The 25812-nt window shown below is 35.9% G+C and overlaps 1 protein-coding gene across 1 annotated transcript in view; it reads left to right on the top strand.

Annotated features, from left to right (window-relative positions):
• Window positions 1-25548, top strand: part of DAP (death associated protein) — a 36856-nt gene extending 11308 nt beyond the window's left edge. The window contains exons 3-4 of the mRNA XM_083358921.1: window positions 22691-22733; window positions 24674-25548. Of these exons, the coding sequence (XP_083215047.1) occupies window positions 22691-22733; window positions 24674-24793 (163 nt within the window). The 3' untranslated portion in view covers window positions 24794-25548. The remainder of the gene's footprint in view (window positions 1-22690; window positions 22734-24673) is intronic.
• Window positions 25549-25812: the final 264 nt, after the last annotated feature.

The following is a 25812-nucleotide window of genomic DNA, read 5'->3' as shown; positions in this document are numbered from 1 at the left end:
AAGTATTTTGGCCTCATAATTTACCTGTCCACAGTAAACTGAGATAATGGAAGAATTACGATGTGGGCAGTGAAAGCATGATCAAAATCTTTCCCTTGCATAGTTGCAATCAAATCAGATAGCTCCCCAAATTTGAGTTGAGTTTGAAATGGTACAACCCTCTGAAAGATTTACTAATGGGAGACATTGTATCCATCATTGGGGGGGGGAAGCATGAATAGAGGTAAAGCATCAGGAGATTCAATGTAAATAGTCACTATACTCAATGCACTTACTCTGGTAAAGCACAGAGATAGTGAAAGGCTTTACAAATTAGGCTATAAAGTATGGCTGGAGAACTTGCAGCTTTCTAGATGTTATGAATCTGTACTCCTCAACAACCACACCCAGGAAGGCCAAGAGTGAAAGATGCTGGGGTTGTACTTCTTCAACTTTTGGAAAGCCATAGATTTCCCCAAACTTGCTTTGTCAGAAACTACATATAAAGTGAAGAAATAAGATTTGGAATAGTGTATTATCTTCTAATTATTTTATCTAAGAGATTGAATATGAATATTTGCCTAAAGAACCCCACTGCAAATTGTTTGGTAGGAAATTTGACTAGATTCACTTGTTTTATTATGTTTCAGTGTCCTGCAGCCATATTAATCAAATGCTGTAATAAAGTAGGAAAAATATGTACAAATTGGAAATATGACTTCCAACGTGCCTTCATTCTTGTCAGTAAATGTTTAGTTGCTAAAAGTTTTACAGAATAAAACTCTGGGGCAACCTAGAAGCTGATACAAAAAAAAGGAGAAAATCGTTTAGGAGGAAAATGGCAGTTCATTAAGGAGGCAGAAGCTTTTATAGTAAGTTATTTTCCTGATAGTGGTTAAATTATCCTTATCAAAAACCTGTCAAAACAGGTTTTTTCTTGAAACCACCTTGGGTGAGGCAAAGTTCAACCAATTGCAGTTCTTCAGTGAGATTTCTAACATTCTGCACAGTTCATACATGAGCATGTCTGATAAGCATTGGATTAGATACAGACCAGCCAAGCTGTAACTTACAGGATTTATATTATATTGCAGCTGTGTTACTTTTCTTGAAGTCTTAGTCATTTAATAATATACCAAAAATAATTTAGTGTGATTATTTTCTTCTGTTCTTAAGTCTTTTCTGAGGAAAGTCAAAGATCGTAATCTGCTGGGTTACCTGCAGTGACCAACCAGATGCTGCTATAAAGTACTCCGATACTGGCTTAAGGCTGTTTCTCCTTACTATATACAATTCCAGTTTCTGCTGCTAGCCATGTCTTTTATGATGCAACCTTCATATTTCTCGCATTTAGTCATATTGGCAAATAGGCTCAGGTTTATCAGTTGACATTTACTAGTAGATTACAAGGGGAAAAATCAATATAAAAAATGCTCATTTAATTTTGTACTGAAAATATGAAGTATATATTTTCCTTTGTAATTCTGAGAAAGTTAAAAGTGTTGTGCTACATTAAGCCAAACATCATTTTGATCCAGTGCTCTATCTCTGACAATGGTCAGTTGAAGTATTGTGAGGAAACTCATAAACAGTAAAAAAAAAATGCCTACAGATGTTCCTCGACTGTTTGTTTTACAACCGTTTGAAATTATAGCAGAGCTGAAAAAATGGATTTATCCATGCCTGAAATTAACAGCTACTGCAAATGCCCCATGTCACATGAGCAAAATTTGGCTGCTTGGTCGCCTGCCCATACTTAGGACCACAGGAACTGCAACTCCCATTATTCTCCTGTTTCTCCCCCCCCCCCAAAATGTCTGTTTGAGTGATAATTTTTGCAATTGATCACACTCAGAAACCATGTCAGTTTGGACATATAGTAATGAAAAATTTGATGTTACCTGTGTATGAAATGACACAATTTGGCTTTCTTGCCTGCTTGCCTTCCCTCAAAAGTTGATCTCTCTCTCTCAGAATTTTTGCTAAAACCAGAATGGTTCCAATTAACATTTTTCCCATGTATCAATATTAGCATTAAGTTCAGGAGACCTGGCAATTTTATAGTGAAAATCTGAAATTGAACTATTCTTCAATCTATTCAGAGTAGCCACAACTGAATTTATAAAGCCCAAAGTATATTTAAATTTTCTTCTGACTTGTTTTACACTCATTTTTCATGATTAGTTCTAATAATTATGGGGCAATTTCTCTGTAAGTGCTATTGAAATGAATCAGAGCTACATGACAGCCCAGGAGATCACATGCACAGATTCCATTTATTTTAGTGGCATTTGTGCTATGGATTATGACCATTGTGCTTAATCATATTTTCATGGATATGAGGCTGAGCCTGGTATTATAGCAGTGGCTTTATTAAATACAGTAAAAAGGTAGATGTCAGCAATGTTCCACCAGTGATTACCATTCCCTCAGCTCTTAGCTTAGAGCAGACATGTCAAACTCACGACATCAGAGCTTTTTCCCCATTGCCAGCAATGGGATGGCCCTAGGAAGCTACAGCCACCCCAGGTCAATCCCAGCCTGTAGTTATCCTCACCACTTGGCACTCTGAGACTTTTATCATCCTGCTTTCTACTGCCCCAGCTGTCCTTCAGCATCTTCTTTCTTCTCCTGCTGACAAGGAGTATAGCCTGGGTACTGGACTGGACTTTAGCTGCAAAAAAAAAAAAGCCCAAAGCAGCAACAGTGTACCGAATGACCCTTTGCAAAAACATTCCTGGAGTGTGGTGCACCAAAACATCCCCTTGTAAAAACCTCTAGAGTGCAGTGCACTAAAAAGACCAGTTCTGCCCAATGGGTAATGGATGTTTTTGTTTTGTGAGAAGCAAAGTCCCACTTTGCCCGAGAGCAGTTTGTAAAGAGACTGTTTCAACACTTCCAGTGAATGCCATATCATGCTGACAGCCTGCCAATGTGTAGGATCACATTTATGAGGAAATCATGCTTAGTTCCAGACCAGCAAATCTCTTCCAAGGAAGGAGGGATTGTTGACAGATTATCCACATGATTTCAGATAGCCGTTCCCCGTGAGTTCCCCGTCATTCTCAGGTCGCTTATAAATTGAGTGGCTGGGAGTCAGGATTCCACCAAACAATCCCATAACAATTTTTTAATTGTTGCATTAGAGAGATTATGACCTTGCATATCAACAAGGTTTTCTTGTTTTCATTGGGCAAGTCCCTTCCCTCTTAAAGGAGGGTGATGAGAATGTGATTTTTAAAAACTTTCAAATATATGAGTTTTTGGATTATATTTTCAACCATTCGATTAGTGACTGTGCAAACTTACAACAGCACTGAAGAAAGTGTCTTTTAATGAGTCCTTGCAGCTTTGACCATTGAAGTTTCTCACAGACACATGATCAAAAATCAGGTGTTTGGTTTCAGAGTCCCGAGGTCATATGATTACCTTTGTGACTTTCCCAGCTGGCTTCCAACAAGAAAAGTCAATGGAAGAAACCAGAGTTGTTTAATGAATGCAATGATTCGCTTAACTACCAGGGCAAAAAGTTCATAAAATTTGTCACAACTCACTTAACAACTGCCTTGCTTAGTGATGGAAATTCTTGTCACAATTTTGGCTGTAAATCGAGAACTAGCTGTATAGCAAAATGATGCTTAGAATATGGATTTCATAAATTTAACAATGGTTTAAGGATCCAATTTGATTTGGGATTATAGCTTTGATTTAACTAGAAGTAATTTACTCAAAAGAAAATGGTGTCTGTTTTGGGTATTTTATGATTAGGGGACCTTGAAGGCTGTACACCAGAGAGAGCTACAGATTAAAAAAAGAGAATGGATTTGATTTCAATAATAAAAGTTATTGTATGTTTTCTGCCAATCTCAATTCCATTTGTATGTCCATATCTTTATATCAATGCTTTTCACAGTTAAATCCCTTCAAAGTAATTTCAAAATTACATTGCAGTTTATTCTTGATCTGTTACTCTGCTACAACATGCTCTGTCCATTTTATTGAGATTATTTAATTTTTTTTCCAAGAAGAAGTCCATCATAATTTGAAACTAAATGAAACTAAATGAAACTAAATGAAACTAAGTGATTGATTGTAAGTCGAAGACTACCGGTATAAAAGCAGTTATTGTGAACAACAGAACGAAATGGTTATTGTACTGTAATTATTTTGTCTAATGCTTTTGTAAAGATTCAGAAAAAGTTAAGTAGATTATATTGATGTTAGTATCAAAAATAATTGCAATATTTCAAGTAGCTAGAAGAAATAAAATTCTGTTGTTGCTTCACCATAATGCTATGCATCCTTTCTGCTTATTTTAACTGAAAACAATGCAGTCCGTTGTTCGATCCCAGGACTCTGAAGTAGACAATCCCAGGCTTTTTGTATTACTTATTTTTTAATAATTTTAATAATAAATTTTAAAGTTTTAAAACATAAAGATGTAAAACTAATATAAACTTAAGAAAAATATAAACAAGAAAAAAAACTGTAAAAGAAATTGGAAATTTTATATATATAAAAGGAAACAAGGTATACTGTATAAAGACATGACTTCCCCCTTCAAGACAAGTACAGACTATTTCAGTAATTTTATCACCACCTCTAACATTTCAACAAAAGATCTCCTTTCCATATCTTATTCTTATCTATAAACACATTTTAAAGTCTTGACATTGTCCTAATCAGTAAAAGTCCATTAAGAGGGACCACAAAGAACATAAATTTTAACCTTAAATCATTTTCAGACTCTTCCTTTCCTTTTAACACAATAATTTATCATAGCCACTTCCCCCCTTTTTTAATTCAGAATTTTTATTTTATTATTTTAATTGTTTTATTAATATATATATAGCCTTTATGTATAACACCCAAATTCATTCTATGAGGCAGATGGGTGGTCTGTTAATATTATATATTAATACAGACATACATATATATTTGTGTGTGTGTATAATCTCTTCCCATATCTTATTTCTTATCTGTCTTCCCACATCAATTTTAAAGAAATCTTTAAAATGTCATCATTCAAACCTAGTTAAGAAAATTCCATTAAGAACTATCAAAAACATGTTAAGAATCGTAATCTTGAATTCCTTCAAATAATGTCCCACAAGTTGATTTCTTAACATTTCCTTTTTGTCTCCTTCCAGAAACATTCACAAATTTAACATTTATATTTTAACCCCAAATAAACCAACCTAGTAATCTTTTACTTTTAATACTATAGCTCAGGGCTTTTCAACCTTTTCACCCATTGTCCCACTTTTAGGATATGGCAACATCCGAGTACCACCAGTCGCCTAGCAAGGTGTCAAAAACTTGATGACCCCCCCAAAAGAAAAAAGTAATGAAATACAGGTAGTCCTCGACTTACAACAGTTCGCTTAGTGACTGTTCAAAGTTACAATGGCACTGGAAAAAGTGCCCCCCAAGCCACAGCCAAGCAAGACACTTGCCTGCCCACTCGGAAGCGCTCTTCCTCCTGTCTGAGGTTTTCATTGTTGTGAGCATTTCTGTTGATGATTGGCAGCGGGGGTGGGGTGGGGGTGTTTGGTTTTTATTTCCCCCCCTCTGCTGGGTGGTTGCAGCAGGTTGTGCGGTGTTGCCACCAGTTCAGCTCATTCCCCTCCCCCGCTACCGCTTTTCTAGGATGGTCTTGTACCACCTGCCAGGTGCCAATGTACCACAGGTGGTACCAATACCACGGGTTGAAAAGCCCTGCTATAGCTTACCACTTTCTCTAAAAAAAAGTAGTATTTTTACTAGTATTTCTCTAAAACAATACTACCAAAAAAATCCTCTTTTCCCCTCTTATTATAAACAAATATTTTCAAGTATTTGTTTATAATAATAATTTGTTTATAATAATTTGTTTTCCAAATTATCTGTTGAAAACAGTCTTTCTACAGGAAAATCCAGGGTTATTTTTATTCCATTCTAGAAACTTCTGATTCAGCACAATAGTTGATGCCATTATTAAGCAGTCATTTTTATCTAAACATTTTAATAACCCTGTTATTTTTTTTACTAAATGTCCAGTATTTCAAAAATGTTTTTGCAAATGCAAGAAAACTGCTTTCGGTGCCTCTGCATGCCTGAAATTCTGTCTTTTCCAAAATTTCAACTTTCAATTGTTTTTGAGAATTCTTTGCAGTAGTAATATACACAAACAGCACAATAAGCCATTAGATGGCTTCTTACCAAATATGCTTATTGGCCCTGCCCTGGGTAGCACTAGTGGAAAACAGCTTGTTTGGAAATGATTGAAAATCTGCCTGCAGGGTAGTTTGGAGAGGAACTAACAAGAGATTATGTACCCACATCAAATCCAAAACAAATCACCTAATTATGTTCTGTTTCTGTACTATCAAATCTGCCAACAACTCATGGTGTCTTACAACTGACCACAAAAACATATGTACTACAATAAATAATTAAAACATCAACAGAAGTTAATATTTATTTGCGTCAGAAGCATCACAATTAAAATAAGGCATACTATAGGGCATAAAATAAGGCATAAAATTTAAAATATAAAATACAGGATTAAAATATGTATAAATTAAACAGATCTTGCCCAGAAACTAGCAACATTAATTGTGTTCTGTCACGCTGCCACAAAGTCCTCAAAATGTACACTGATCAGGGCACAAAGGGCAGGTATACATATGTAACCACAATCACAAAGAATAGAAGCAACCCGATAGCCCCATTTGTTCAGAGTGTCTCTGGATCTTGTTGTACCTATATGCAGTTGATACAATGATTTCCAGGATTTCCAGCTTTCATCAGACCCAGCTGCCAGTTCCTCCGTTGATTCCATCCTGTGTTGGTGCTTTGTAGCTTGCCATAGATCCACTCTGCTTTAAAATTCTCCAAAGTCTTTGGTCAACCTAAGGAAGCTTTTCCTGGATTTTAGTCTCCGCTGAGCTGGTTATAGAGAGGGTGTTGTCCAGGTACTGATGATTTGTGTCTCTGTATGCTGCTGCTTCTCGGCGAACAGCAGGCAGGGCAATGCCTGCTAGGTGGTACATCTTAGCTAGAGGGGTTAAAAGTGATTCAATATTTTCAAATTAATTTTTTTTACATTTTAAGTCTTACGTTATAAAAGGTGAACTATCAGTGCTCTTGAAATATTGGAACATTTTTCAGCTGTCTCTCCAAGAAAACTACTGCTTTAATTTCTTTTTAAAAACATAGAGCTGTAAAACTATCTGCTTAATTACTGTTGAATTTTTAGGATGTGCTTCTGAATAAAGATGCATAGAATGTGTTTAGTACATATGCAGTTATTTTATAGAGAATATATATTTTATATATATTATATATAATATAATATTATATATTATATATATAATATTATATATTATATTATATATATATCTGCTGCCGGCATCAAGCTCCCTGCGCCCTGTGCGTTCCCACAGAGAGGGCCTCCTCAGGGTGCCACCGATCAGAGAATGTCGATTGGTGGCCCCCAGGGGGAGATCCTTCTCTGTGGGCGCTCCGGAGCTGTGGAATCAGCTACCGGTAGAGCTCCGGATGGCGCCCGATCTTCGCTCCTTTCGTCGCGATCTCAAGACGTTTCTGTTTGTACAAGCCGGCCTAGCCTGATGGGGATTGGTGGGGTTTTTTATTTTTGGTGTCTTAATTTTAACTTGGTGTTTTAGAATTCTATTCCAATTGTTTTAACTTGGGCAATCATTTAATCTCTTTTTAATGTTTGTATTTAGTATTTTATTCTGCCCTGTGAACCGCCCTGAGTCCTCAGGGAGAAGGGCGGTATACAAATATTATTAAATTAAATTAAAATTAAATTAAATCAGCTTGCATGTTTAGGACGGATAAATTAAAGGATAGAAAGACAATTCACAGTAACTGAGATTCTTCTTTGTGGTACCCGTAGCAGAACATCCAGATTCAGCCATAGTTTCATTCCATACAGCATTAACCTTGTGAACTCTCAAGCTTCCTCTTTCAGTTATGTATTCAAGATGGACAGTATTTAATATTTATTTGTTATGTAATGTAGGGGTGTGGGTCTATACATATGTTGTATATAGTATGGTTAGGTGCGTGTCATGTATGTGTTTCACTTTGAGAGCGGGCAATTAAATTTCATTTTTGATGTGTGCTGTTGTGCCCACAGTAAAAAAAATGACAATAAAAGGTTATCTAAATGTAATTTCTTTTGCTTCCTTGATCCACTCATTTTACTTAGTTTGCACTCTGGAAACAAATGTTGCCAAATCAAATTCCTCCATTTGGAAACTCCATTTTTGATTAAGAATAGAGAATTCAAACGTTTTCATTGTTTTCCATTCCCCCAAAAGTTTTTCAGCATATTTGTGTTTTCTCTATTTTACTAATATTTTGTTTTGGAACGAAACAGATAGGTCTAGACCTTTACCAACATGAGTGAAATTAGACAGAAGAAGAATTAGGCAGGCTGCATTCTTTGTTATATAATTTATATATTAATTGTGTACTGATTAAGTTAAACAGTATTGCATACAAAATTAGCTAATAAATACATAGTGATACTTTGTATGTGGATGATGCTACCTTATAAACCAATTGTTTTAAAATGAGCTTTTTAAACTTTAGCTGAATATATACTATAAAGACGAAGCATTGGAGATCAATTATTCTAAAACTAAGTTCTTCGCGTTTGCTAAAAACCCCTAAGCAACGTGCTGGGCAACTGAATGGACATCTAATTAAATAGGTTAAACTCTTCAGTTGTCCCACCAACAGTGACAGGGCAAACCATTAGTACATAAAATGAGAGCAAACCCCACTTCTTACAAGGATGGATGATGTTACCTAATTTGGTAATGAAACGTCTGCAAGAAAACAACCAAGCTGAGTGAGCACAGCATTCTAAATATCTAAATATATATATTTATTTATTTTTCCAGAACAGGAACTTGGGTCAAAGAAGCAGACATTCTGCCTGATGGCCCTATTGATGATGTTTTCCTAAATTAAAGAGGTGCGAAGAAGCTTTCAGTAGGATTCATTTGAAAATTAATCTCCTTTGCTTCAGCAGCATGTTCACATCACAGAAAATATTTCTCCAAAATTATATCTAGATAATTATTCTTAAAGTCACAACTTGTATTATGCCCAAATTATATTGTTAGATTCACATTATAGCCACATTTATATGCATTCCACTTTGCAGGATTAATTTATAATTAATGCAGTAGCTGAGCTTGCCTCTGGTTTCAAAAAGGAGCATCCCTCATTTTCCATATTTCCTCCTCCCAATATAAAATGTTTGGGTAGAAGGTTCATGTGGGATAAGTAGAATATACTCTGGAATTTCAGGTAAACGCAGTTTAGTGTGTTATGCTTTAAGCCTACACGTGCCTTACCTGAACAGTTTAAGTATGAATTACATTAACTCTGAGATGAAATGAAAAAAATTGATACAGCATATCAATTTTTCCAGATTTGCTATACAAGTTTATAAGTGAGATACCATTACATACTACTAAAAACATAGAATTAGTAATCAGCACAAATCTCTCTTATTTGATAATTTCGGTTCTCTTCAATTAGGCTAAACCTTTTTTCAATCAAGGGACTGAACTTTATCTTTTGAAATCCTGAAAAGGTCAATATGATTTTATTTCATAATTTTTAATTTCTTTCTGAAAGTAACAAAGATTATTGGATGATGTGTATTATAATTATAAAAATACTGAACTAAAATAGCCAATAGGTCCACTTGCCCCCAGTGAGTGGATTTCAACTCCCAGAATTCTCCAGCTAGAATTCTGGAGATTGAAGTCCATATTTCCAGAGAATGTCCTGGTATGCAAGTTGAGGAAAACTACATTAGGTGCAGAAATCTAACATTACTGTATTGGTTGAGTTATGAAAAGAAAATAGGACTGTTTTATCCATATTTTAGAATACCATTGGTTGGCTATGTATAGAGGAAGCTATACAACAGTCTGTGTGCCACAGTTGGGGAATGCTTTGGTAAATACATAATGTTTAGTTAATACAGTATACAAAATATAAAATAACAGAGTTGGAAGGGATCTTGGAGGTCCTGCTCAAACAGATGATCTTAAAACTATTTCAGACAAGTGGATGTCCAGTCTCTTCTTAAAAGCCTCTCCAATATTGTCACACCCACTTAATATTTTCTGATGTGAATTATTAGGGTCACTAGATGCTGGCTATAAAAAGAGGAAATTGAATTTCCTTCCAAATACTTTTTTTATATTTCATTTTTTTTATTATGGGAAAATAAGGGAGGGGAAGGGAAAGAGATGTAGGGTAAACAGGAAAAGAAAGGAGAAAGCATTGACTTCTGACTCTTTTTGTGCAGTACAATAAGGTTATAACATACAACCTCAACTTTTTACTTTTACATAATAATACTTACTAGCAACAACAAACCTATCTAATTAGCAAAACCGAAAATGAAAGTTTCATTTTTTTCCCACCTCAAGCACTAAGTCCAAAAGCAATTTCCAAATAGAGATAAAGTTAATTGTATTCTTTTCTTTAATCAAAGCAGTCAATTTAGCTATTTCTGCTAATTCCATCAACTTTTACAACCATTCATTCATTTGTTGTTGGAATCAAAGTGTCCTTCTATTTTCTTCCAAATACTAATTCCAAAATAATCATTAGGATTATGTTGTCAAAGAAGGAAGAGGAAGATAATTTTTAATTCTGCAACCATCATGGTTCAGATGGAAAATGGATTATATTAAAGTTATTTGGACAAGTTTTGCTAAAGAATTGGCAGGTGAAATGCCCATGGTTAATTGGTATCAGCTGAATGTATTGGATTCAGAATTGTCTACTAATTTTAACTAAATTCTCTACTTAGTTTTCTTATTACCTATCATGCAAAATAATGTGACTTGGTGTTGCAGATAATGGATCATGAGTGAAAGAATGGTTGAAAAGAGAACCAGTACATGGTTTAAAAATGTAAAGCACATCAAGTTTAATGTACATAATTTTTGAGTAAGTCATTTCTCTAGATGACATTTGTAACTAAGAAGAAGTTGTTGTTGTTGTTGTTGTTGGGAGGGACCTTGGAGGTCATCTAATCCAACCCCCTGCTCATGGCTGTCCAGTCTCTTCTTTAAAACTTCTAGTGTTGGAGCATTCACAGCTTCTGGAGGCAGGTTGTTCCACTGATTAACTGTTCTAAGTGTCAGGAAATTTCTCCTTAGTTCTAGATTGCTTCTCTCTTTGGTTAGTTTCCATCCATTGCTTCTTGTCCTGCCTTCAGGTGCTTTGGAGAATAGATTGACTCCCTCTTCTTTGTGGCAACCCCTGAGATATTGGAACACTGCTATCATGTCACCCCTCATCCTTCTCTTCATTAAACTAGACATACCCAATTCCAGCAACCGTTCCTTATATGTTTCAGCCTCCAGTCCCCTGATCATCTTTGTTGTTCTTCCCTGTACTCTTTCTAGAGTCTCAACATCTTTTTTACTTCATGGTGAAGGATGCAGTATTCCAAGTGTGGCCTTACCAAGGCATTGTAAAGTGGTATTAACACTTCACGTGATCTTGCTTCCATCCCTCTGTTAATGCAGCCTAGCACTGTGTTGGCTTTTTTGGCAGCTGCAGCACACTGCTGGCTACATAGTATCGGCATGAACAAAGGTGAAACCAAGACTGAAAGTCCCCCCCAGGTTACAAAGTAACAAGTTGAACTTCCCACCCCTGCAATATGTCATAAATCACAATCCCCAATTAACTACTTTGGTGGGCTTTCTAACAGAAGCCTCAGCCTGCCAAAACTTAGGTAGCTTGACCTTGGTTCCCACAGAACAGTTATTGTTATGTCTAAACTAAAAGAATACATCTCCCTCCTCCCATTACTGTGGCAACTGAAAACGAAATGAAGATGGCTGCGGCCAAGTTCGTTTGAAAGTTGACAATATGAGATAAAGCACCCACATTATATTTCTTCATTTATTACCAACTATGTATCTATTAATCTGAAGTGAAGCTAATGAAAAAAGTTCTGTCATATTGTACTAAAGCAACTAAAGGTAGTTTTTGACAAGGTGTCAATGAAGCTAAAACTTGGCAGAGTTTGGAATAAGGTTAAATGTTAGGATAGTATGTGAGAAAATTCAGAGCTGGCAATATAATGTTTCAGTTGCAGAAGGCTGAGTTCCCTTTCAGTGGCTCAGATGTTAGAGTGTTGGGACTCTGCAAGCCATGGACAGACAATCCTTGCATTCTCTCTCCTTTTGTGGGGGGGATTGGTACTTCAGTAGCCAACAGTATTTAATTTCTTTAATCCATTGTTCAAGAGAACCAGGAAAAAAAGCAAAAACTTACAACTCTATCCAGTTATGTGATGTAACCCTCCTCCTGAAAAGTAAGCTCCTGATCTGTAAAAGATGTCTAGCCCCTGAAGAAAGTAGAGTCTGGAAAGAGGCCAACCTGAAAAAAATAGTTTACTTCTATATATTTTATTATTTAGAAATGTCTAAAACAAAGAACTGGATTGCTTTCACTTACCTGTGAACTTCAAAGCATATTTTGTGTTGAAGCTAGCTTAACCAATATTTGATGCCCTTAAATGCTTTGTACCATCCTTTTATTACAATAGCTATGATAGCTTTCTCTCCGTTTTTCAAGAAAGTACTCTAGCTGAAATTCAGTTCTGAGTATATAGTAGTAACTAGGTAGAAAAAAATATTATGCATTGAAATGATTTAGTCATAGACAACCTTTTGATGCCCTGGAGCAGCATAATCCTTTGGAATTGGCAATGATGATGCAAGATTGTGTCATAAATGAGAGAAGGCAAAGTTCTGGGGAACTAATGGCTTATACTGTACTTCCTGTGTTTCCCACTTCAAATTTATTTAAATGGTGCTCAGACAGGAATTCAAGGATAGCAAAAGAAATAGCTTTCCCACACTTGATTTATCATTTGTAGAATCTTTGTGGTAATAAGAGTATTGTGCCATATGAGAAAAGTAACAAACAAAAGTAACACAATTGGATTTGTGATCCAGTATTACATTTCCACTCAAAATATTTAATATAAGTCATTTAGTGTGGAAAAAGTAATTCTCTCAAATCTGGCTTTTGAAGTATTTACATACTTTTTTTTAACCTAATCAGAACAACATAATGTTAATCCTACGGGATTATTAGAACCTTCCCCAAACTAGAAACTTCCAGTGGTTTTGGACTTTACCTCAGCGTTTCCCAACCTTAGGAACTTGAAGATGCGTGGACTTCAACTCCCAGAATTCCCCAGCCAGCATAGCTGGCTGGGGAATTCTGGGAGTTGAAGTCCACGCATCTTCAAGTTCCTAAGGTTGGGAAACGCTGCTTTACCTCATGTAATTCACCAAACCAATCAATCTACTATATTTTGTAGGGATTTAAACAGCATCATGGAATGAATAAAACCAGTAGTATAACTTAAGATACATACATGCACAATTTTATGCCCTGTCTTTTCCTTTGAGATTTCAAAGCAATCTTCACTGTAGTCCTCTTTGTTTTGTCTCAAGAATAATCATCTTCTGAATGGATGGAATGAGAGAGTGATTGGTTCAAAGTCATGCAGTGAACTCTATGGTCCACTGGCAACCACAATAACATAACCTGTGTACCACTTTGGCTCTTTATTTTCATATAATAAATATGCCTATATTTACCTTATTACTCATTTTACCTCTAATATGCATTTGTACAAACTACCCAGCATACATTGTGTAAAATGCAAGTCTATTGGTCCTGCAAGTTTAAATTTAAAACATGGTCTGATTGAGAGAGCTACTGTGACCCTTGCCACTGGCAAATAACAAATCTTGCAAATGGTCTGCCTCTACTATAAGTATTAGGAGACCTTTCATTTGATTCACAGACTTCAAATCTTTCATCTGGAAGATACACTCAGCATATTTATATTTTGGATTCAGCAAACCACTGCCACAAAACTGTTTATTTGAAAATCTAACTTATTCTAAGAATTATATTGCCCTTCTTTTTTTTGCATAACTTCTCAATCCTGGAACATGTGAGTCCTTTGTCTCTCTCTCTTTTAGTGATAAAACAAAGAGAAAACAAATATTTGTTTTAATAAATAATCTTGGGTGATGGAGATCAGAAGGACTACCCAGCAGTAAAATAACAACAACAACAACAACAACAACAACAACAACAACAACAATAATAATAATAATAATAATAATAATAATAATAATAATAATAATAAGAAGAAGAAGAAGAAGAAGAAGAAGTAGTAGTTGGAAGGGACCTTGGAGGTCATCTAGTCCAACCCCCTGCTAAGGCAGGAAACCCTATACCATTTCAGACAATTGTTTATGTCATAATGCAATGAGTACAGCAGAGAGAGAGAGAGAAGAATCTAAGCATAACATTATATAAATAGAATTATTATCACGATAAATACTGTAGCTATGATAAAAAAAACTCAAGATGTTTGCAAATTTGAGATAATGTATGGCTCCTGCTAATGCCTTATAGGTGCCTTATATTGTAAATTCAAGTAGAGCTGAAATGAATTGTTACCTTTAAAAACTAGTGGTACTGTGCCAGCAATCTGATAACTAATATAGTTTAAAGCTAAGACATAGAATTGTCTTCTTATTTCTCACTCCCATGAATTCTTTTAGCACTATCTTTAGGATAGTTTTAATACAGTGACTTTAAATTGAAATCTAAGAAAACCTTCTGGGAGGCTTGTGTGTTATTTGTATGACATTTATATAGCGTATATATCACTAAAAGCTCGAAACAAGCCAAACCAATCTTCAGTTATCAGATGTCTGTGAAAATAGGTCAACTTTGTTGCTGCAGTGGAACACAGTACCCTTACCCTTTGAATGCAGAATACTTTACACAAATGGAAATATTTTGTTATCATTCTTGAACTCAAGCTTCTTCCATTTTTAAATCTCACAGAGGTCCTTTGTTCTAAAGACATTCCCACATTTCTTAAAGACCAAAGTGTACTTGCTAGTCACCTTTGTGTCTGAAAATACTACCTAAACCTAGTATCATGTAACTCATCAAGCTAAATCTTGATTTCTTAGGGATGATTCTTGCATGTATCGCTGTCACATGCTTGCATCATTATATCAGCAAATAATGACTATCCTACTTAGCCAGGTGACACAAGAATAACACTGCAGGCTGAACCTGAAGCACAATACTTTTTAACAGGATTAGTTACAAAAGCTATTAGAGAGTGGTGTGATGCCCCTAGTGGTGAAGACACACCTTCCACTTGGAAGGTTGAGAGTTCAATCCTTGGTAGTGGCAGATGTTTCTTTCCTAGAGCGCTAAGAAAAAAATACCTGCTGTAAACTCTGTGTGGGCATCCAGCCAATAAACACTCAGCTCCATCCAGTCGCCTAAAAAGGGAGTTACATAAATCTATTTGAATTTGTCAGGAGTGATTAAATTGAATGAAATCAATACCTTATTATTATAGTAATAGGAATATTGTGAATAATCAAATGCTTTCCAAGTAGCAGTGAAACATTGGCTTGACCACATTGTTTGAACACGTTGACAGAACTAAAACGAATGCATCAAGATTTTCAATACAAAGGATGTTTTTCACCCATTGTTGAAAACTTACCGTAAATTGATGCAATCTTGCATTTTAGATTTCTTAAGGAAATTTAGGGCAAAACTATATTAAGCCTTTTATAGTAGAATAATCCACAGCAAGACATCAATTCTTGAAACTTACAGTCAACACTGAATCAAATGTAATACATTTGATGTTGAGTTTTGCATAATAAAACATTTTATGATGCAAACTGGAATTTGAGATTTTTCATTTCCTAGAGATAAAGGGGATTTTATATTTTAATGGAGATTTTTTTATAAAAAGACACTTAGATATCCTTTTGTTTTAAAAATGAAATATATGGATTAAAATGAAATCTAAGTCATCCATTATTTATTCGTACTTTTAAAATCTATAGAACAAATACCTGCAAGCCAACATTTACACTTTTCCAAATGTTGTGATGTGAAAATACATGCACTTAAGATTTGGAAAACTATAAATAAGCAAAACTGAATTTAGTAGTTTTGCTCATTCATTTAATAAGATTATTTACGAGTGCTAGAACATCTTCCTAAATACAGGCTAACATACTAGGGACCTTAATTATATACCCTACTGAGAAGATTGATTATCCAGGAATGACAAATGGAGGCCTCCTCTCCCCCCAAAATGAAACTTTATTTGAAAACAGACATTATTGAAAGATGCTGCAAGTTTCCAACATTGCATGTAAATAAAGAGAAATTGGCTCAGTGGGGATTGCAAATAGTGCAGCATTTATCATATCCTCCACTGGGCTGAATAAAAGAATGATGCTTGGGGAATGTTTAATATGTTATAGCTATATGAAACCTGCCATCAAACTGTTGGATTGCTTGCAACAGGGAATAAGGGAAAATTTCATTGCTATTAAACCTGGATCTTTGGACTACTTGCTCTCTGAGGTGATGAGAATTATAAATCAGTGTACATGAGTGCATGTTCAAGTCCCTTAAACCAATGACTGTGTTAAATCTTCCTCTTGTCTGTCCGCTTTTTGTTTTTTTACTTTAGAATGGTGCAAAAATAATAATAGGCATAGTCTTTTTTTAAGGGCCGCAGGGGTGTATCTATAAGTATACATTAATTCTTCAGAAGGCTTGGGGGCACATTATTTGCAACCGTGCAACTTTATTTAGGAAAAATAAACTGCTTACTTTTATTCAGTTTCAAAATCTTGGGAGGTTCACCAGTGCCATCCTGTGGAAAGCTTTGTAAATGTGTAGCTTAGCTTAAGCTGTTAGAAAAACAATATTGTGTGTTAATAAAATGTCTGACATTGTGTCAGTCTGCTAACAAAATCAGAGCATTGTGAGAAGCAAACAGTAATTAAATAATAGTCAGAAAACCAAACTGTTGTAATTTTAGGACAGCTGCCTGCCAGAAAAATTGTACTTCCCATATGAAATATCAGAATTTAAAGAGGAAAAGTAAGTAGAATTACCCTGTTCAGAACCCCCTATTGAGATTCTTCAGAGCTGCATCAAGACAAGATTGGGTATTTTTAAAATAATAATTTGCAATTCTTTTGTGTTCCTGTAGCATAAGATACCAGTGTTGATTACTTTACAAAATCATTTCTGCACACATATAAGATGGGGATTGTGGCTTGTCCTTACCCATCACCCACATTTTACTAGAGGGTAAGCGTAACAGAGTGAGGGCCTGTTACTCGTCCCAGCTTCTGCCAACCTAGCAGTTCGAAAGCACATAAAAATGCAAGTAGAAAAATAGGGACCACTACGGTGGGAAGGTAACAGTGTTCCGTGCGCCTTTGGCGTCTAGTCATGCCGGCCACATGACCACGGAGACGTCCTCGGACAAGCACTGGCTCTTCGGCTTTGAAACGGAGATGAGCACTGGCCCCTAGAGTCGGAAACGACTAGCACGCATGTGCGGGGGAACCTTTACCTTTACCTTTATCTTTTCTCTTCCATCAGGCTGACCTGGATTGATGATGGGTTTTTAAATATGTTTTAATTTTTAACTGTAGTTAATTTATTTTGGGGCTGTTATTTAATTCTTTTTTAATTTTTGTATTGTTGTTTTTTATTGTTGTAAGCCGCCCTGAGTCCTTCGGGAGATAGGGCGGCATATAAGTCCCAAAAATAAATAAATAAATAAATACCTTTAAGCGTAACAAGCATTCTCAGGTGGCTGCATTTCAGTTACTATCATTATATCTTTAGAATATCCAAAATCAGAAAGAGGCTTTCCTGTGACCAAGCAAGAGTAGTAGTCATGTCCCAGGTTCAATAGTTGTTATGTCAGTATTTCCCTTGCAACAACAACACTGCAAAGTATTGCTGCAGAGATATAGAAAATTTAGGTCTTCTTTAGGGATTCACTGAGCACAGTGAAGCTAAGTGGTAATAGAGAGTGTTATATCAATGAGCCCAGTTTTTTTGTCAAGACACACGTGGTACAAAGATCAGAAGCAGGCCAGCACATGCAGCCCTATCAGACTGAAAATCTTGCTAAAGCTGATAACACAGATCGTTGTTCCAGAGCTTTGGTTTTTATGAGGATTATTGCCCAAATACAAAGTACTTTAAAGACACTAAAGGGCTATATTAAATATTATAGACGTGATCTAGCAATAATTAAGAGTGACTGCATAAAGACCAAGTCTGTCAGATCTCTTCTTTAGTTTAAATGCATTTCTCAACTAATCAGTTTTTTGGGGGGATTTATTTGTAGCATCAGGAAATGGCATGTTTAATCCCTTGTGTTATAATATATTAGATTTCAGTTATATGGGATTAAAAATAAATGAAACCCTCAAAGCGATCAGTGTTCAACAGATTCTTTGTTATAACAGCGTATGAGTGACATCAGAGTTAGTACTTGAAAAAAGCAGTACTTGAAAATAGCAGGGCTATTTTCTCCTCCATATGTTAATTGCTAAAAAGAAATCTCTTTGCTTATCTTAGATAAAAATACTCTCTGAAACGTAACAAATTATTAGTGTTTTAAAAATGGAACCTGTTACAATTCCGTATGATGTTTCTAAAAGAACATGTTTTATTTTCTAAAGCCTGGACAACAAAAGCATCTTACATCTTCAAGCCAACATATGTCAAAGCAGCCATTATAGCTTACAAAATACTGGGAGTGTAAGTTACACTTTGGATGCAGCAAAAGCAGAGTATAAAAGGATTGAAAACCAAAACTTTATTTCCTCCTCCTCCTAATTATGTCCCTTAGCATTGGACAAGTGAGAGAGAAGATCACTGCCAGATTTTCTCTATCCCTTTTATTTTTAGCTGTTACTTGTGATAAATGTTGTGGATATAGGATTTTGGAGCCCCTCTTAAAAATGGAAGTAGAAAGAAAGAATGCAGGCTCTGTGATTAGCATTGAATTTGGAGCAGTCTGGCATAAATACTTTTTGTTGTTGCTGTTAGTTGCAAAGTCGTGTCCGACCTATCACGACCCCATGGACAACATTCCTCCAGGCCTTCCTGTGCTCTACCATCTTCTGGAGTCCATTTAAGCTCACACCTACTGCTTCAGTGACTCCATCCAGCCACCTCATTCTCTGTCATCCCCTTCTTCTCTTGCCCTCAACCTTTCCCAGCATTAGGCTCTTCTCCAGTGAGTCCTTCCTTCTCATTAGGTGGCCTAAGTATTTGAGTTTCAACTTCAGGATCTGGCCTTCTAAAGAGCAGTCAGGGTTGATCTCCTCTAGGACTGGGAATAAATACCGTACTAAGAGCCTGCTTTTAATAAGCTTTCAGTTTGCTGCCATTTCTAATAATGTATCTCGGGGATCTTTAGTCATCATAATTATTTAGGGACAAGCAGTCAGAGCTCCAGAGAAGCTTTGGCATTTGGGAAGAATGAGATGTCTTTTGAAAGTATGTTTTTCCTCTCAGCTGATCAGAGATCATTTGAATTTCTTCAAGGCTTGCAACTTGTTGGCATGATCTTTTGATTTACCTGCAGTCCCAAAACTCTTTTTTTTAAAAAAAATGTTTATATTCTAGCTTTCTCTTTTTAATGGGCTATGGGCCTCTTCATCCCACTGCTATTTTCAATCTTATTATGGCCTGTGAAGGAGTCTAGGCTCTGCCCAGTGGAGTTTATATCTGAGTCTGAATTGGAAACCATTTCCCTAGACCAGACATGTCAAACTCGCGACGTCACATGACGTCGCGCAACATATCGGGACAGTTTTGCCATTGCCAGCAATGGGGTGGGCGTGGTTTCTGGATGATGCATCCAGCCCACGGGCCGGCAGTTTGACACCCCTGCCCTAGACCAATACCCTAAGTGTTCTCTGTAGCAGGCTGATGGGCTCAATGAACTTTAAAAAGAGCTAAAGAAAAAGAGATACCTATGAATCAAGTTTTATGGACATGTCCCTTTAGTTTTATTAGCAGCAGTATTGTCATCTTCCCATATGTTTTTGTTGTCATTCCCCAGATTAATTTACAGTCTGATATTTACAAGTAGTCTCCTGTCCAAGTACTAATCTAATTGTTGTTTGCTTACTCTTTTGATATTAGTACATAGCCTGGTTGCCTGGACAGAGTTGCGCATTTGTCTTTTTCAAGTCATATGTGACCAGGGAAGTATCAATATCCAAACCTGTTTTAGCTGAGTCTGGTACTCTTTAGTTGTATAAATTGATACCTGGCATACATTCCAATTAATAAAGTGTTGGCTATGCCTGCCAAGAACTATAGAAGTTATTGTCAACTTCTGTGAGGGCCAGTTTATAGAAGACTCTTACATGCTTTCAGTCATATGCTACAATTGCAAGCCCAGAACTGCCTAGGCCTTAGCCTTCTGATTAAGCCAATTTATCCGTTTATTCCTCAGCCCAAATTATGAGCACTTTGCCATGTTGCTGCTGATTTTTGTGTAGCTTTTAGGTTGAAATTCTTGCAGAGTGAGAGAAAAAGAATATCCAGACTAGTGTCTTTCCTGCTATAGGTAACATCATAGCGATAGTTATTCTTGGCAATATTGGTAGATAAATGTATTTGGGAGTTATTGTCAGAAAATGTTGTACTCAACTTTCATGGTTCATTGGAAAACAATGAAAACTGAAAGGTCAGGGGGGAAATATGTACGAAAATCATTCAAATTCAGATTTGCCATTATAAAGCCTCTCAGAAAATGGCAGAGCAGACAAATCGTGTGTGAAAACTAAATTTCATGTTTTATTAATACACTGTCTGCTACTTGTTATTCCTTATTTTCTTCATGTGCATTAAATGCTTAGTAGATATTCATTCAACAAGTTTGTAAAGCAAAAATGTGCTCCAGATATGTCATAATTCAGTTCCCTTAATTTTTGTATTGTAGCTGATTAGAATAAATCTACCTTTTGAGAAGATGCCACCCCTTCCCACCAAATATTTGAGAAGAGACTGGAAAAAATGCAAATGCAGGTTATTTCGCTACTGGGGCTAACACCTTTGAAGTCTTTGAAGTCTTTCTACATAATAGAAATGACTTACTACCCAGCCAAGCCGGAGTTTGTTCATTCATCTGCTTCTCTTTCCCCATGGTGCTTGAAGCATATTGTTTATCCTGCAGTTTGCTAGGTCTGGCAGTGTTTGGAAATGAAGATAAATAGAATTAGAAGAGCTTATTTACTACAAGTACATTGTAGCCTGGTGAAGAGGTCAGAGCAGCTCATACACAGTTCCCAGGTGTCCTTTCTAACAGGTGGATTTAAGGGCCTCATGTATTTGTGCAGTGGAAAAAATGGAATTAGCGGGGGTGAGTTAGCGAATCGCATGCCTAAACACAAATTAAACACATTATCTTGCTAATTATGTTACTTCTTTCTGTTCTTTGATTAGTCTAACGTGATTAGCACAAGGTGGGAAACAGGTGATGCATTGCTACATTTCCCTTTGATTTTCCAGAAATGTCTGAAGCTACCAATATTAGCTACCAAACCTGCCATGAAGATTCTGTTTTTTATATTACTGGAGTGAAGCCCGCTGGACAACTTAAAAGGAAGGAGGGGTGGAGTGAAGAAAAAGGAGAGGGAGAGGGATGAATATTGTAGAAGGAGTGGAAAGAGAAAAAAGTCCCTGTCAACTACTTCAATTGCCTGTTAATCCTTCTCACTGATAATGTGAACTTTCTGTTTGACACTGAATTCATAAGAGTGATGGCTACTGCTCTTGTATTAGTGACTGGAACTAGCTTACATATTTATTTCAGTTAAGTTAGAAGCAAATAGTAAAAGGCCGTACTGTAAGTAATCCACACTTTCTCTATGCAAGAAACGTGGTTTAACCATCTTAATAGCTGTGGATAGACATGTCCTTCAGTAATATATATAATAGTGGGTTTGGGAGCAGAAAATGGTCATTTCCATTTCTTTAGAAACAGCAACAATAAAAACATAGTGTTGAACTCCTGAGAAAAATAGTGCATGGATATGTGACAAATATAAACCTAGCTCATTCTTAGTATTAGGGATTTATATTTTTTGAATTAGGCTCCAGTTACTAAATCTTGCAGTTCTTGTAAAAACAAAAAAAACAGTAGAAGGAGAATAACAAAATAAATGGATTGCTGCTGTAACTGCCAGCTGCAACTGTTATTGTTGTAACAGTCATGGTTCTTCAACATTTTAATTGCCACAGATGTTTTTATTCATATTTGTATAGTGATAAACTCTAATAGCTTCTGTTTTAAACAAGAAAACTTCTGTGGTTTGCAATGGTACTTCCACTTTTATTCTTTCATTATTATTTTTTTAAATCAAAAATACCTTAGAATTAGTGGTGGGATTCAGCCAGTTCGCATCAGTTTGGCAGAACCGGTAGCTAATTTTTTGCTGTACAGGCCCAGAATGGACTTCCGGAAGCAGCATCCACACAGAGGACTGGTGGTTCACATATTTGAATCCCACCACTGCTTAGAATAAACCTGTTCAGCTCATCTCTCATGCATTAATTGATTAAGCGTGAATAAGGTTAAGTAGGTTACATATTATGGCACTTTTGAGCAAATTCTAAGAATGGCTATTTTGAAAGTTTGATTATACCTTTCAAATGTCTTAATTTTGCTTTATGACTTCTATCAAATCAATTTAAGTATGTTACTAAATATTCTCCTTTTATTTTCCAGTCCACCCAAACCAACGGTGTTTATTTCTGGTGTAATTGCAAGGGTAAGTCCTAGTTTTCAATAATTTTCAGTTTTTCACTATGAAAATATGAATTGCAAACGTCTGCTACATTTTTCATCAATGATTTTCCTTACCAAGGAAATTCTTTTTGCTATACCAGATAACATAATTCAGTTGTGTAATTCCCATTATCTTGGAAAAGAAAAATAGTTTGGTGGGTTTTTTAATAGGATGTGAATTATCCTCATGCGGTACATATTTGAAAATACTCAGGTGAATTGTAACTCACTTTTTTTTTTACAATTTCTATCTCCCCTGTCAGTTTTACATTTAAATGTGCAAAATGAAAAGTAAAAATACGTATATTGGAATATGAAGAAAAATAGTTTGTTTTCTTCAAAACTTAGCCTGATATCCTGGAGGGCTGGAAAATTTCTACCCTGGGTTGGGAAACTAATAGAAATAATGCCTAAAGGTATATTTTGGAAAATAGGGAATTCTTTCCCAGGCACTGAAAATATAACCAAGTGAATAATAGGAGAACCTCTCTTTCAAAAGCAAGCGCAGTCTTGTAGCATCTTCTGGGCCCCTAAATCTATTACATCCTTATAGCATAAAGATGACTGAAAATGCTTTGGCTTGTGAAAAACACCCCAAACTTCTGAAACATACCAGGAGGAGACAGATTGCATTAGATTGTACAAATATAACTTATTCACATAACTACTCAGCAAATAAAAATTCTGAAAGAAAGATTTTTCTTGCTTACAATATACCTGGGCATGGCTACAAAATCATATATTAGCTTTTTAAGTTATGCTTCATTTACTTGAATATATTTATTTCGAATGCAGTCAGATGTGTAACTGCTATAAGAGCCGTAATTTCATTTTTTTAAAAAGTAAAACTTCAGTTTCAGATGCAAATATTAAGCACACTTCAATTTCTATTTGTGTTTCAAAAGCCCAGCACACTGGAAATTCAGTGCCCAATATCTGAAAAGACTTTGCTGAACATTATAGATTTTAATGGATTTAGAATTTGCAGTACTTAACTGATTCATACAGGCATAATGCCTATTCCAAACAGTTCCCACTACAGTGCTATTATGGAGGCTGAAATTGAGCAAGTCCAAAAGTCTATTCACAAATAAGCACACCTCATGGATTTCTGATGGACGCATGCTGATATATACAAGCATAAGTGCTTGGGAGACAACATGGGACAAGAATTTGACACATGCTACTTAGTGAACAAGAAAAATCAAACAGGTTTGCAAAGCTGACTAAAACTGACAAAAGTATTAAAATCTTCTTAGAAGGATTGATAAACGCCGCTTACATAATTAGAAAAGTCAAACTTGGCAGATTTCTCCCCCCCCCCTCCGAATTGTTAAACTGCCTAGAAACTAGAAGAATTAAGCTCAGGTTCACTACCGATGAGTGAAATGAGATAGTCTTCATCAGCACCATATCTTAAGTTTCTTGACATCATTACTGTTGAGGGGAACATGTAAAGCTAAGCTTTATTCTAAGCTCAACAGTGCTGTCTGAACAGCAGTGAGTGGATGTGTGAGAGAGATTTTTATTAAAGTGCTTTCAGTAGTTAACAAAAATTTAAGTGACCTCAAATATAAATGTTCATTTCCCATTCCCAAATTCAGTCTTTAACAAGTATTCTGCTACCCAAATACTTTTTACGTTTAACGTAGAAGGGTGCCACTGTGGCCTTCTAAAAATAGGCCACAAGATGTGAAGGATGGTGTAGCCTGTTTGAAACTATATGTGCAGATTCAGAAGTTCTTAACTCCAGATTTCAAGAGTCTGAACTTCTGACAGAAAACCAGTTTTCCCCAACCTGAAATCAGCAGTCTAAAGGTCAATTTCGGCAATACTTTCCTATCCTTAAAACAGGGAGAGAGACTAATTGTTGATGTGTCTGTATGTTTTTTTTTAATGCTGATGTGTTTGTTCTTTAATCAGGGTGATAAAGACTTCCCTCCAGCTGCAGCACAAGTGGCCCATCAGAAACCACATCCCTCTGTGGAAAAACTTCCTCCCCCACAGCATGTCAACCAACACATCCACCAGCCCCGTAAATGAGTTGGCTGTCCAGATCAGCCGTGGTGTTTTGCAAATGGAAAGATTAAGCAAGTCCTACTACCAGATCTTTTTTTTAAAATGGGTATCTCTTGGTTTTGCCTTAATTCCTAAGGTTTAAAAGGTTTAATGAAGGGGAGGGGAGAGGGGGAGGGGGAGAAATCGCTTCATTTGTCCCAGCTGAAAAGCAGAGTTTTGTGGGAAATGTTATGTTCACCACAATGCAACATACTGCGGATAGTTTAGTAATTTCTTGGAATAATTATTTTAAGCTTTTTCTATTCTTGGATATTGGCATTCCAGGAACATGTTAAGCAAGTCGTAATGGCTTATAACTTTTTCTTGCTCTTTTCTAATGAATTTTTAAAAAAGTATGTATGACTCAGATTTCATTTGGATTGTTCTTGTTCTGTTCTTAAATGTGTTGCAGGAAAAACCAGCTACTTTGTTTTTAATGGATAATCTGAGATGATGAAATTTGTCTTGCAAATATGTGGCCTTTTAGGAGAATGATCTTGCGGCTCTGGCAACACAGCCAAACATTCTGATTGTAGCCTGGTTCTCTGCATTTCTTTCCTGATCTCTAGAAGAATGAGCAAAAAATTAAAAGATAGTATGGATCTGCTTGTTGCTTAATTTTTAAATAATTCCTGAGGTTTGGGCAATTTTCCATCTTTTCAAAATGGTTGTTACATATCCAGGAATCAGGTATGCAGTCTTTCCTACAAATAAAAACTGTAGATTATGGTACATGGAAAGTTGGCTGAAATGTTTGTTTCCTGGGAATCTGTATGCGCAAGTATTTCTTCAATGAACCATGAATAAATATTCAGGTTTGAAATGTATAACCTAAAATGCTATGGATCATATTTAATTATTGCAAGTTTGATATACACTGACAACTAAAGTTTTGTGCTAGGTGAATCTGGTGAAAGCTGAAGTAATGTCCATGAGCAAGCAGTGTACTTGCTTCTTTTTCATAGCAAGTAAGAACCAAGGCCAGTTCTCATGTGATAAGCAAT

This window comes from Vipera ursinii (assembly GCF_947247035.1).
Source record: "Vipera ursinii genome assembly, chromosome: 3".
NCBI lineage: Eukaryota > Metazoa > Chordata > Lepidosauria > Squamata > Viperidae > Vipera > Vipera ursinii.
The sequence above is the reverse complement of the archived record's forward strand: the minus strand, read 5'-3'. Positions and strand labels throughout refer to the sequence as shown.